The 13528-nt window shown below is 43.7% G+C and overlaps 1 protein-coding gene across 1 annotated transcript in view; it reads left to right on the forward strand.

The window, feature by feature from the left end:
• The window catches only part of ZNF3 (zinc finger protein 3), a 66770-nt gene that overhangs the window by 9293 nt on the left and 43949 nt on the right, over positions 1-13528 (forward strand). The window contains exons 2-6 of the mRNA XM_045460931.1: positions 273-785; positions 1022-1175; positions 3144-3235; positions 3512-3638; positions 6321-7139. Of these exons, the coding sequence (XP_045316887.1) occupies positions 360-785; positions 1022-1175; positions 3144-3235; positions 3512-3638; positions 6321-7139 (1618 nt within the window). The 5' untranslated portion in view covers positions 273-359. The remainder of the gene's footprint in view (positions 1-272; positions 786-1021; positions 1176-3143; positions 3236-3511; positions 3639-6320; positions 7140-13528) is intronic.

Consider the following 13528-nt stretch of genomic DNA (forward strand, 5'->3'; position numbering starts at 1 on the left):
TTTTAAGTAATCTCTACACTCAACATGGGGCTCAAACTCACAACCCCGAGATCGAGAGTGTGCCACATGCTCTACCAACTGAGCCAGCCAGGCACCCCCTCTCTGTAAGCCTTAACATATAAAATGACGGTGAAAACAGTGTGACTCTGGAGGTTTTGTTTTTTCTTTTGCTTTTCAGAGGCATTTTCAGTGCCTTGATGTGCAGCCTTGTGTGAAGTGTTGACACAGGTCGCTTTTCATAAAGGTACTAATAATTATGTTTATTATGTCAGGAACAATACCGAAACATATCAGAAAACATCTAGAACAGAAAGGAGAGCACAGACCCTGTTTGGATCAAGTCCGCTCCCTGAGCCTGAATGATGACTGCAGAATCCAGGGAAGCCACAGGTCTGTCCCCCCAGGCTGCCCAGGAGAAGGATGGTATCGTAATAGTGAAGGTAGAAGAAGAAGATGAAGAAGACCACATGTGGGGGCAGGATTCCAGCCTGCAGGAGACACCGCCTCCCGACCCAGAGATTTTCCGCCAACGCTTCAGGCACTTCTGTTACCAGAACACTTTTGGGCCTCGCGAGGCTCTGAGTCGACTGAAGGAACTTTGTCATCAGTGGCTCCGGCCAGAGATAAACACTAAGGAGCAGATCCTGGAGCTGCTGGTACTGGAGCAGTTCCTCTCCATCCTGCCCAAGGAGCTCCAAGTCTGGCTGCAGGAATACCGTCCTGATAGTGGGGAGGAGGCCGTGACCCTTCTGGAAGATTTAGAGCTTGATTTGTCAGGACAGCAGGTAAGAAGAAGGTGAAACCTATTCTGTATAAGCAGCACTTGGGCTGTAAGCCTGGAGCAAAGAGAGAGTTGCAGTTTAAAGCTGGCCCTGGTAGTCTTTGTGGCGGTTATTCTTCTCCGCTCAGATGCTAAGAGGTGCTCTCGCCTGCATCCACTCATTATACGTACCCTCTTTCTGTTCATTTTAAACTCCGGTGTAAAAAATGATTTACCCATAAACCCACCATTTGTCCTCAGGTCCCAGGTCAAGTTCATGGGCCTGAGATGCTTGCCAGGGGGATGGTGCCTCTGGATCCAGTGCAGGAGTCCTCAAGCTTTGACCTTCATCATGAGGCCACCCAGTCCCATTTCAAGCATTCATCTCGGAAGCCTCGCCTCTTGCAGTCACGGGGTAAGAAAGAAGCAAGATTTCATGTGGGGGAAAGCAAACTGTCCGGGGTGGGAGTGCCCTCTCTGTGTTGCTGAGGGCCTGTAATAAAAAAATTTTTAAGCATGCTTTTTTTTTTTTTTAATCATTACACTTTATTGTCATTATTAATAAATAAACATTGGGGGAAATGAAACTTACAGCTCAACCTCAAGAGTAAACGTTACTGAGATGGTAAATAAAATGTGCATCATGAACTGGGGTGGACATTACATTATTCTTGGAATGGTTAGCATTTTGGATGTCCAGATTTTTTTTTTACAGGAAAGTGCTAGGAAGTGGTAATATATTTCCGGTCTGGGTTTTAAGACACTCTTGTTAATGTCCTAAGTTGCCTTGAAAAGGATCAGTTTTTAAAATTCATTTTATTTCAGATGTGTCAGAATGTTGTAGACCGTCTTTTTCTAGCTTCCAAAAATTTCAAACAGTGTGGAAAGGATGGGAAAAATATTTTGTTTTTTTTGTGAGGAACATGAGGAAAAAAATCATTTCAGGGTCATGTAAATGAAAATCAGTTTAAGTTTTTTTTCCTTTGAGGGAAATATTAATATCTTTATCCAATTTAAAAATCAAAGTAGGTACGTAGACATCTTTAAAAACAATAACATACTAAAAGTTTAGTTGTTCGAGAGGAGTTGATAAAGGAATGTTCCTTATCCAATGTGTTTGTGATGGCATTTAAGGCGTGAATAGTAGAGCTGCAGGAAACGTTCTCTGCGTGTAGGAGAAATCCATGTAAATCAGTGCATTGTGATGTTTGATTCACCACTGTCCATGCAGTCCCAGCCATGTCCTATCTAGGACTTGCGAGGTCTCTCTACCCTTCACGTGGGGGAAGCCAGAAAATTGAAGAGGGTATTTTTAGTTTTAAGTGCCAGATTAAGAGCTTTTTGTCCCCAGAGTTAGCAGTTTTAGAGACCCTGACACTACCCTTGATGCTTACTAAATAGATCTCTAGGGAATTCAGCCATTTGCGTTTATCCTCAATTCCCTCTTGGCACTACCCCTCTTCCAGAGTCTTTCCTAATTCTCAGAAGGTTGAAATGCTAGATACTTGGGTCTTTTTGCACATTTTGCTTTAGCTTCTCTTTTAACCACCTGGTCTGAAATAGTTACAGGGTTTAGTAATTCAGTTTCAAGTTCATTTCTCTTCTGTCTTTGCAGCTCAGTAACATCATCTGTTTATCCAGTAATACTTCCAAATCTCACATTACTTGGCAAGGGAAGATTTTAATTTTGCGGTTTAGAAGTTTGTGTAGTTGTTCTTACACATTGCAGTTAGTGTGATCATCTGATCGATGTCTTGTATTAGATCCGTGTCAACCCATGCTTTTATATACTTGTGAATGTCTTGTCGACATTTGAAGCATGTATGCATTTTATCAGAAAACTGTGGCTAGGTGAGGGAGAAAAGTAGAAGCACAAAAAATGGCCAGAATAGATTCCCTTGTTACTCTGAGTAATGTCTCTGTTCTGAGACATTACTACGGAAGATTGTTAGCACTCATGTTATATTGTTCATAACTCAATGAAATTCTGATGCTCTGGCTCTTTGGACTGCGGAAAATTAAATTGTGAGCCAAACTTGAATCATGGACTGAATTAACCCATATCTATAGCTGAGAATAGGAAGCTGGCTCTGCCATTCTTAACTGTGTGACATTAGACAAGTCATTTACCCTCTCAGGGCTTGGATTCCCCCTCATTAAACTAAAGGGATTGGACCAGGTGATTTTAAGGACCCTTTTATGACACCTTGTGACTCCCACCTAAAAGTCTTTTCTTTGTTAAATTCTCCGTAGTTAACTATTCTGTAGTTAAGCACTGAACATCGAACATGCTGGTGCAGGAAAGAGAGTGCCCCAGGCCCTTCTTGGAGGGGAGGCCCAGCACAGAGCTGGTTTCACTCACAGCTCCTTTCTCCTCCCTCAGCTCTCCCTGCCACCCACGTTCCTGCCCCTCATCACGAGGGGAGTCCCAGAGACCAGGCGATGGCATCTGCACTATTCACAGCAGATTCCCAGGTGAGCTGTGGGCCCCTCTGCCCTCCTGAGACCCTCGTGTCTGCCTCTCTTCCTGGAGCTCTTTTAGCTCTCTCCACCCAGGACACAATCTTGATGCCCCAACCCACAGAGTAGCCCCACTCCTCCTGATCCCATTCACCAGAGCCTTATGGTCACCTTTTCTTTCCCAGCATCCTGTAGGTTTGCAGTCAGTTCTGTCCCTGACTCCAGGTTTGGGTGATGGGGTTGTCCCTGAGCTTTGGGAGAACTGAGTGTGGGGCTCTCATATTATTTCAGGCAATGGTGAAGATCGAGGATATGGCCGTGTCCCTCATCCTGGAGGAATGGGGATGTCAGAACCTGGCTCGGAGGAATCTCAATAGGGACAACAGGCAGGAGAATTATGGGAACGTGTTTTCCCAGGGTAAGACTAATGCAGGATTGTTGTCTGAGATTGTTTTGCATCTTTTTTTGTTAGTTGTGGAATTTCTGATGTGGTCAGCTGAGAGTTGACAAGGATTGAGAGACTACTGAGCCCCCCCCCTCCCCCCCCCCGCTTTTTTTTTTCAGACCAATTAGAGAAGGAGCACAATTACATTTACTTAGCCCCCAAAGCCTGATACTGTGATTCCCTGATTCCAAGTGGATTTTTTACCTTTCAGTAGTTTTTGCTGTTAGAAATCAGAAATACTCTTGTGTTCTGAGTCCTCACCTCTTCAACCAATCTGATCCTAGGATTCTTCTCCGGTCCCCTTGGGTTGCAATGTAGGTGCCTCTGTCGAGGGGGTAGAATCTGTATTTCCTATTAGGTCCATGTGAGACCTGATCATTGGTCTAGTCCTAACCTAGGACCACATTCCTGGAGTTACCAAGCATCCTCCCCTGGGCTTTCTGTCTTTTTCCATCCTGCGAGCACAGCTCCACAACAGCTTTATTTAATTCATGAACTTGCGCCTGTTACCTCCCTTGTGATTAGGATTCCCAGTTTCCAAACCCAGTGCTGGTCTTCTGTGGAGAGGTCTGTTCCTGAATGAGTAGTAGGAACAAAAAGAAGTTCTAAGAGACATCATCCAGATGAGACAAGGTGGCACAATTGACAAACATTCCCATTTGTCCCTGAAAGACCTCAAGCCTTGGAAGACAATACTGGACAGCAGCTCCCAAATAAATAGTATCATGGGGGGTTCACAGTGAGACTTCTGCCGGGGGGGGGTGGGGGGGAGTAGGGAGGAGGGTCACTGAAGGGGACTGAAGAAGGAACCTCAGGTTTTGTCTTGAACCATAGATATAACCGGGTGATAGTTTCCTGGTTAAGCCAAGGAACTGATCTGTGTTTATGAGCTGGGTATTACCTATCCCATGATAACTTCAAAAAGCAAACAAACAAAAACAGTACAGTCTGGGAACTATCCAGATAACCAAGGACTTTGGCTTGGAATTCAAAAGAAGTGGACTGATGTCCTCAGTATTTATGGCGATTTCATCACTAAAATCAGAGGTTAGATACCGTTCAACTCTCTGTAATTTCTTTCGGAGGTCTGTTTGGGATAGTGCAGACCCACTTGGAAAGGGTTCTTAAAGCCCAAGTAAATAAAGAATAGGGTTGAGATATCTTGGGTCTCTCCCTAGATGATTGTAGAGATAGATAAATAGATAGATAGATAATGTCTACATACACACATTATAAATATATATATATGTAGATATAAATAATACTGCATGGTTTTTGAACAATTTTCGATCTCTATTTAAAAATAACGACAGGAGAATTCAGCAGTCTACAATAAAGGTGTATTCCAGTGTTTTACCAGTGCGCTGGTTGCTACACGAGAGCGTCAGCTTTGTGTTTGTAAAATTTGGGATGTTTACATTCTCTCTGTCATGGGCCATATACAGAATTGTTTTCAGTTTCTTTTCTGTTCTCCGTTATTCTCAGTGGTCTGTCAGTGAAGGTTCTAGTTACGTTTAAATGCCCCAACCAGCTGCTTCCCCCTTGTCTCTGATACCTGAGCACTGTCAGCTCTGTGCTGCTCTCACTGGAGGAGATAATCTCCTGTGTCTCAAAGGCCTATGTAACCTGCCAAGTCCAGAGCTCCTTGTTTTGTCCGTTAACCGTGGACTTGTAAAAAGCTCACAGAATTGGAGGAGTATTCACTTTTCCTTTATTAACTATGTATATGCCTTTCTTTGTGCTAATACCACTTACTGTTTTCTAGGAGAGACCTGTCCATTCTTTTTTCAAACTCATACTTTATTAGAAATGGAAAGTGATTTTTTTTTTTTATGTTTGTTTATTTTTGAGAGAGAGACAGAGTGTGAGCTGGGGAGGGACAAGAGAGACAGGGAGACACAGAATCCGAAGCAGGCTCCGTCCAGGCTCTGAGCTGTCAGCACAGAGCCTGACACAGGGCTCGAACTCACAAACCGTGAGATCATGACCTGAGCCAAAGTCAGACGCTCAACTGACTGAGTCACCCAGGCACCCCTGGAACGTTATTTTTTTAAACATATATTCCTTCAGGGGCGCCTGGGTGGCGCAGTCGGTTAAGCGTCCGACTTCAGCCAGGTCACGATCTCGCAGTCCGTGAGTTCGAGCCCCGTGTCAGGCTCTGGGCTGATGGCTCAGAGCCTGGAGCCTGTTTCCGATTCTGTGTCTCCCTCTCTCTCTGCCCCTCCTCCATTCATGCTCTGTCTCTCTCTGTCCCAAAAAAAAAAAAAAAAAACGAAAACGTTGAAAAAAAACCCATATATTCCTTCAAATTAATTAGGGGGTGACCAGTCATACAACTGTGAATGATGACCTCCTGCATTCCTCATTCCTTCCTTCCCTAACTGGTCCTGCTCCCTCCACTCTTCCCAGGTACACGCTCCCATGCTGTCAGCACACTGCCCCTGCTGTCCTCCTGCTCTGTCTGCCCTCTCCTCCCCCAACTCTGCTCCCTGTTATCCCCATTCTCTTCCCCTGTTTTTCTCATATTTCATCCCTGTGGATACAGTGATGCCACTTTACAGGCATGTAGAAGCTTCCTGGAGAACAGTGTCACTTGATTGATTACCCCACAGGTTGAAAAGAAAATGTTGCTATTTGTATTTTCTGTTGTGTCAGGTTGTGAAAACAGGAATGAGAATGAGGAGTCAGCCTCAAAGGCTGAAAACGCAGAAGACTCAGCATCACGTGGGGAGACAACAGGAAGATTCCAGAAAGATTTTGCAGAGAAACGTGAACAGCAGGGCAGAATAGTAGAAAGGCAGCAAAGAAACCCTGAGGAAAAAACTGGAAGAGAAAAAAGAGATTCGGGGCCAGCTACAGTCAAGGAAAAAAAACCTACCACGGGAGAGAGAGGTCCAAGGGAGAAGGGTAAAGGATTGGGAAGAAGCTTTAGTCTGAGTTCAAACTTTAACGCCCCCGAAGAGGTGCCAACGGGAACGAAGTCCCACAGATGTGATGAATGTGGAAAATGCTTCACGAGGAGTTCAAGCCTTATTCGCCATAAAATAATCCACACTGGAGAAAAGCCCTATGAATGTAGTGAGTGTGGGAAAGCCTTCAGTCTTAACTCAAACCTTGTCCTGCATCAGAGAATCCACACCGGAGAGAAGCCTCATGAATGTAACGAGTGTGGCAAAGCCTTCAGTCACAGTTCAAATCTCATTCTCCATCAGCGGATCCACTCTGGAGAGAAACCTTATGAATGTAATGAGTGTGGGAAGGCCTTCAGCCAGAGCTCAGACCTTACTAAACATCAGCGGATCCACACGGGGGAGAAACCCTATGAATGTAGTGAGTGCGGAAAAGCTTTCAACCGAAACTCATACCTTATCTTGCACCGGAGAATTCACACACGAGAAAAGCCGTACAAATGCACCAAGTGCGGCAAGGCCTTCACCCGGAGCTCGACCCTCACTCTGCACCACAGAATCCACACGAGAGAGCGAGCCCCCGAGTACAGCCCCGCCTCCCTTGATGCCTTTGGAGCATTCCTGAAAAGCTGTGTGTAAGGCAAGGAGTTGTCCACAAGCCATTTCCCCCTTCTGTTTCCAAAATTACCTTAGAGACGTGTGCCCACGGAGGGGAAAAAGGGCAGCCTCAACAGATTATAAAAGTCACACTTAAGGATCCTTGTAGCTACATCAGCAGTGTTCTGCCTTTGCATAGTCTGTGGGCATGTAATCCTTCCACACAGCCCCTGCAGGGGAAAGCTAGTCACATGGAGAATCCTCACGATACTTCCGTACAAGACGAAAGCACACATCACGGCAAAACGTCAAGCTTTTCAGTAATGAGGATACCTTTTAAGGTGCTCTTGGCCCAAAAAACCACAGTACAAAATTGAAAGATTAAGATTGGCCCCGTGAAAACGATACTGAGGTTTAAAGCTGCTTGCTGCAAATAAACCCTACTTGGCCAGCATCTTGCTATCCCGTATTTCTCAAAAAGAGGAACAGTTGAAACAAAAACTTCATTGGGACATGCTGCTCAAACTAGTTCTAGAGATGATAAGTTATATATGTGATCACTGGTAGCCTGCCAAAGCTATAGAAATCTAGGACTGTGCTGATCAGTATCAAACCAAAGATTTCTGGCTCTTCCTGAACGAGGGTACGTGCACCAGTCTACAGTTCCAAAGGACTGCAACAAATGTAGATGGCTCTATCCTCATCACTGAGATAAATCCTACTGAAATGGCAACAATGATTCAACACCCTTCTCTCCCTTCTCGAAATCCCTAAAGCACTATGGCACTCCTAAATGCATTTCTCCACAAGCTAGCACTTGATTGTATACTGTCTTTTAATCCACCATTGTTTGTGTATGAAAGTTTTCGTCCTGCCCCCTGCCACACCCCAGCAAAGAGATGCTTCGATCGTCAGGGGATATATTTACATCCCCGTCAGCACTGGACACAGTGCTGAACACCTAAGACGCACTCATTATACCTGACTTCTAACAGGACTTTCTATGCTTATGATAAAGTCCTGTGTGAATCATGAGTACCTGAAGTATGGTAGCCTGGCCCAACTTTTGAAGAGGACCTTCGGAATCCGAGGCATGCTAAAGCTCTGGGGTCTGATGCTGTTTTTATCCTGAATATAAAAGAAAGGTGCTGGCCAGCTGCCTGCATAGACTCTTCCTAAACACAGATCTGTGAGTTAAGTACCATGGAATGTCAGAAGTGACTTTATTGTCATCATCTTAAGAAAAATAGGAACATTTACTAAGGCCAGTTTTTAACATCTTTCTGTTCCAAAAGATCTTAGAATTCTCTTCAGTCAGCTGTTGAATGTGATCATTTAGGCACTTTCTGAGTCATTTGTAACTAAATATCGTTCAGAAGCTATAATTTGTGTTGCTTTTCAGAAAAAGGAAACCTGTAGAGTGCATCCCCCCCCCCCCCCCCAGACACACACACTTTTCCAGAAGCTTTGCAAAAGCATCTGATATCGTTAGCTGGCAATTACCAAACAAGTTTCAACTCTGAGGAGTTCACCAACAAGCTGAGACGTGGTTGGGTGTATCATAGTTGAACTGCACAGCATCTCTTCTGTTTCTCACCCCTGAAGACTGAGGGGAGGTTCTGAAACTCATCTTTTCCATCGTCTGTGCAGGAGGAAGCAATTGGCTGCCTAGAAACTAATGGCAGATGTTTTTCAGATACACATATGGGAGACGCAGGTAGCATGGGCTACATAGGCAGTCCTCAGGGACTTGGGTAGAGATGACTCTGCTCCTGAGAGTGTGCAAATGATGGTGGACAGCCCTGCACGAACTTAGAAACAGACTAAGAGCAGACCCGAAGACTCCCCTTCTTGGGAGAACCCCACATAGAGTTTGAGGTTTTCCATCAAGAAACAAAACTATCATTGACCAGTTGTTCAGTGACCCAGCAGCTTAAGCCCGGGAGACAGCATGGCTGTATGGGGAACCAGTAAGGTGGGGACAACTGTGGCCTCAGTTTCAGACCAAACTAGAAATTCTGCACAGCAGTAATTCTTTGGCCTCTCTTTAGAGCTGGGACCGACCACAGCTCCCCTGTAGCTTCTAAACAGTCCTGTCAGTGTTGGCTGAGGAAACTTCAAGGAAGTCTGCAGGTGACCAGACTATTTCTGTCCGTCCAGTTTCAGACCAACAGAAGAGATAGTCCAGAAGAATATGCCTACATAGCTTTTTATAGTCCGTGAAGGTGGAAGAAGTTCTTTTAAGGTTTTTTTCAGAGAGGACGCCACAGTGGAGGCTTCACGGCTGGTGCTCATCAAAGACTTGCCACTGGGGAGCACCAGGAGCAGCAGGCCGCTTAACCCCAGGCACTGATCAAAGCACTGACTGTTCTGGAGAGGGAACGAACTTGGGTTGGTTCCACATTGGTCCTTTTTTGTTGTTGTTGTTTTTAGCCATAACTCCATGCTGACGTTAATTCAGCCATCGTTTTGGGGTTTTTTGTTTTGTTTTTGTTTTTTTGTTTTGAAAAGGAAAGTTCAGTCCAGCCTGTACCCTCCTATTTCTCTTCCTTGCCCACCACGGGGGAGCCACAGCGGTTGCCTCAGATCTTCAGCAGATGCACTTCTGAAAGCAGCCATTTGAAAATGCGTTTTCTGGGGGCCGGGGGGGACAGGCTATGGCTGTTCACGAAAACCTTTCACATTGGTCCATTTATCAGCTGCTCAGTGTAGAGTGTAATTGGGTCACGGTCAGAAAGGCTCGCCACATCTCATTAGTGTGTCAGGACACTCAGAAGTTGTTGACTGGCCGAAGTCTATTAACAAACAGTTTAAGTACTCCATAGTTAACCATTAGCATGCTAGTTGACCTGATGGAAGTTTTTGAAGGGTTTTTAAAGGATATACCTTAAATACACCTGCCAGGAAGATAAGTAAAATTCTTCAGATTGTGGGGGGGATTTGTCTGTATTCCAGCCTGGCAGGCAAGGCTCCAGCCTGAAAAGACAGATCTCTGAGGCATCTTGATATGTAAGACACTTCGTGTTTGATCAAAGGCATAAAAGTGAAACTGTGCTAAATGTGTACAGACAGCTCGCTGCATTTGATACGTGAGACCATTGACATCTTACATACATCAGAAAACTCATTCCAGGAAAGAACCTCGAGAATATGCGATAAATATGGCAAAGCCTTTCATCACATCTCAGCCCTTGGCATCCAAAAGCTTACACTGTAAATAAACTTTATTAATATTGTATGTGAGGAAAACTTTCACGTATACCACTCGTTGCTTTGGACAGAAAATGAATTCCGTCAGTATGTTCCAATCATGTAATGAATTTCAGAAACACTGCAGAGGAAGCCTGATCCACTCCAGAGGATCCACAGAAGAAAAAAAATGTGGGGAAATGCTAAAAAGAAGGCAAAAATTGTTAAAAAATTGTTCATGTTGGGTACTTCTATATATTTTGTATGACCCACAATGTCAATGTCTGTGTTTTGTACCTTCAACCCCGGCTGTGATTCTGTGTATTCCCTGTAAACAGATAATGTATTTTATTTTAATCTATTTGACAGAACACATCACTCCAAAAGAACAAAACTTCTGGAGTGAGTAGTGAAGGAGTTGATGTGGGTATAGACAAAAAGTCGGTTTACAGAACGGAGGAGGGGGAAGAGGAGAGAAAACCTTTAGAATTTGGTGCTCACCAAATCAGAAGAGATTAGTAGATTCCTTAGGAGAGACAGGTCAATAGGCCTCTAAAATGGAACAGTTCCTATAAACATCTGCAGCTTCCTGCGCATTTTCTCTTCAAAGCCAGGAAGTGGACCTCTTAGCTGCCAGCTCACCATTTCAGGCAAAGAAAATGGGTTCTCTGAGCTTGCGAGGTGGGGGAAGAGGGGCTTCTCCAGGAATCAAGAGTAGGGAGTGCACTGGAAAGGCCCATTGGGACCCATTAACCTGACCAGGTCATATAAACTATGGCCCTGCTTCCCCCACTAACTCTGTTCTTTATGCTTAGGCAATTTGGGTTAGCAGAACGCCAGGATGGGCCCTTTCCTGGAAAACCGGCATCCAGTTCCTGGCATGGCAGGAAGTTTTTCTGATAAGGCTTGAGAAGCGTTTTGCAGTATTTGCTTTGGCTGTGCTCCTGTGTAGCTTCCCTGCTCCCACTTACTTCCCGTGATTATTAGAAGGCTTGTGAAGATTCATAGCTGTGAAGGAATTTTTTTCTTCCTTTTTATCCTAGAGTTGATCACCTTTTATTCCAGGGTCTGGTCACCCTGATGTCCTCATCTGAAGCTAGCTAACCAGGTTCATCCTACCATCGTCATGGAAGATTCGTTATGTGAATTGGAGTAACAGTATTAAAATGTAGCCCAACGGTGACAGCAATACTTGCCAGAGGAGCCATATTTTTGTGTGTCCAACTCTGAGCAACTTCTCAGAAATATTTATGAGGGGGCTGGGTTCCCCATCTGGGAAACCAAATGAAGGTCTGCAGGTTGTGAAATGAAATGTAGAGTCAGAAGAAGAAACTAAGTGGTATAAATAGATCTTTTCATAGAAGTTAGAGTAGATTTTTATTTCAACTACTACTGGAGAGTTTAATAAAAAGCATTATTTGCAGAGTTTTCCTAACCTAGGTTTAGATTTTGTTTTTAGAATGGACACACTACTGTACATTTAAAAGCAGTTACTTATTTTGCTATTCAAATTAATTTTTTATTATATCTGAAGATGAAATTATCTGTTTTACTTTTCAAAGCTTTGTAAAACAAACTTGAAGTTATAGGGAGGCTAAGCCATCTCCAATTCTGCAGGTCGAATAAAAGTTGGAGAGATAACTTTGGACATATCATACAACAGAATGTGTCAATGTGAGAACTTAGTTTCATATTGTTCTGTTTGACAGTGGATGGCACAAACCTCATGTTTTCCTCTTATCCTGAAACAGTGGAAGGTAAGGAGAGGCATGAGGTTTGGCTTCTAAACACTGTTATTTTAACAGCTTTTTTTTTTTTTTTTTTTTTTTTAATGTTTTGAGATTTCTCCCCTCCATTTACTTAAAGAATTATGGCCCACTTAGAATTACATGGTAATTAGCAAAGCTAATTGGTCTTCAAGTTCAACTTTCTCCCTTCAGCAAGCACTCGTGAAGCAGTGAGGCCGAGTGAGTGTCTTAAGACAAAAAAATGAGACCTGCAAGTGATTGAAAGGTGGTAATAAAACTCAGATTTCATTCCAGTTTCAGATTTGGGTTTTAAGTTTCTTGAGTCCAGGGAAGGGACTAGGCAAGCGCAGTCGCCCCGACTCAGGTGTGTGTGTTACTGCTTGCTCGCCTTCCTCCTCACCTCAACCACTGACCAGTGTAAGTAAGGTTTCTTTCTGCCCTAGCAAGGACAAAGCATGTTAGGCTCAGACCAGCTTCTGCCAGTAGCAGGGGTTACATGAAAACGAATAATTGGGGGGAGGGGGGTGGGGGGGGAGAAGGCGGATGGTGATTGTGCAGAAAAATCTTGTTCTGAAACAATACGAGTGTGAGGGTAAGGGTGGGGAGTGTTACAAGCAAAATCAGCGATTATTTTAAAATGAACATATTGTATTTTTATTAACTTGTAGTTAAATATAGGTTATTACAACCAGGTCAACATGATAAGCCTAAATCTATATAGAGAGCTAACTCAGGCATTGTCTTGTTTATCTGTAGACTGGATAAGACAAACCTTTCCTGTTTTGTCAGTCCCTAGTTTCTTAGTTTAGAATAAGTTAGATCGAAAGAAGAAAATGTGTCTTTGAATACCCGCAGAATTAAGTTCTTGGCTGTTGAAACCTGGCTTCTCATTTCACTAGTCTTAGGAGAGTCCAGATGCTTGGTAGATGTTCAAGAAGTGATTTTTAAATTGCATTTGTTCCTTTAAAATCCTCATTAACCTTTCTAGGAAGGCTTCTTTGAATAAATAATGGGATCTTAGAGGAAAAGTGGTTTGTTTTTTTAAAAGCTAGGGAACTCCTCTGTTGAAAATGATTTGAAAATTTGATTGAGGACTAAAGTTTCCATTATGAGAAATGGCAGCAAAATGACACTTACATGCATTTATAGTCAATGGTCCATTGTAGGCGGCCGGTGGTGTCTGATGAATGTTAGAGCAGTGAGGTTGGGGAAGGAGATTGTGGGGAATTGTAATAAATATCTCTATGTTGTTTCTCTTCTGGGTCATGGTAAAACAATAAATTCTCACCTCTAGGTGGCAGTGTTGGTGGCGTTTGCTTTTTGTCCTCCGTTGCATAAATACACATTTTGGGTGAAGGAAAAAGTATACTTTCAAAGTTAAAAACAACTGCACCCCTGCAGACCATCTTCGCAGCCACGA

Source organism: Leopardus geoffroyi, chromosome E3, assembly GCF_018350155.1.
Source record: "Leopardus geoffroyi isolate Oge1 chromosome E3, O.geoffroyi_Oge1_pat1.0, whole genome shotgun sequence".
Taxonomy (NCBI): Eukaryota; Metazoa; Chordata; class Mammalia; order Carnivora; family Felidae; genus Leopardus; species Leopardus geoffroyi.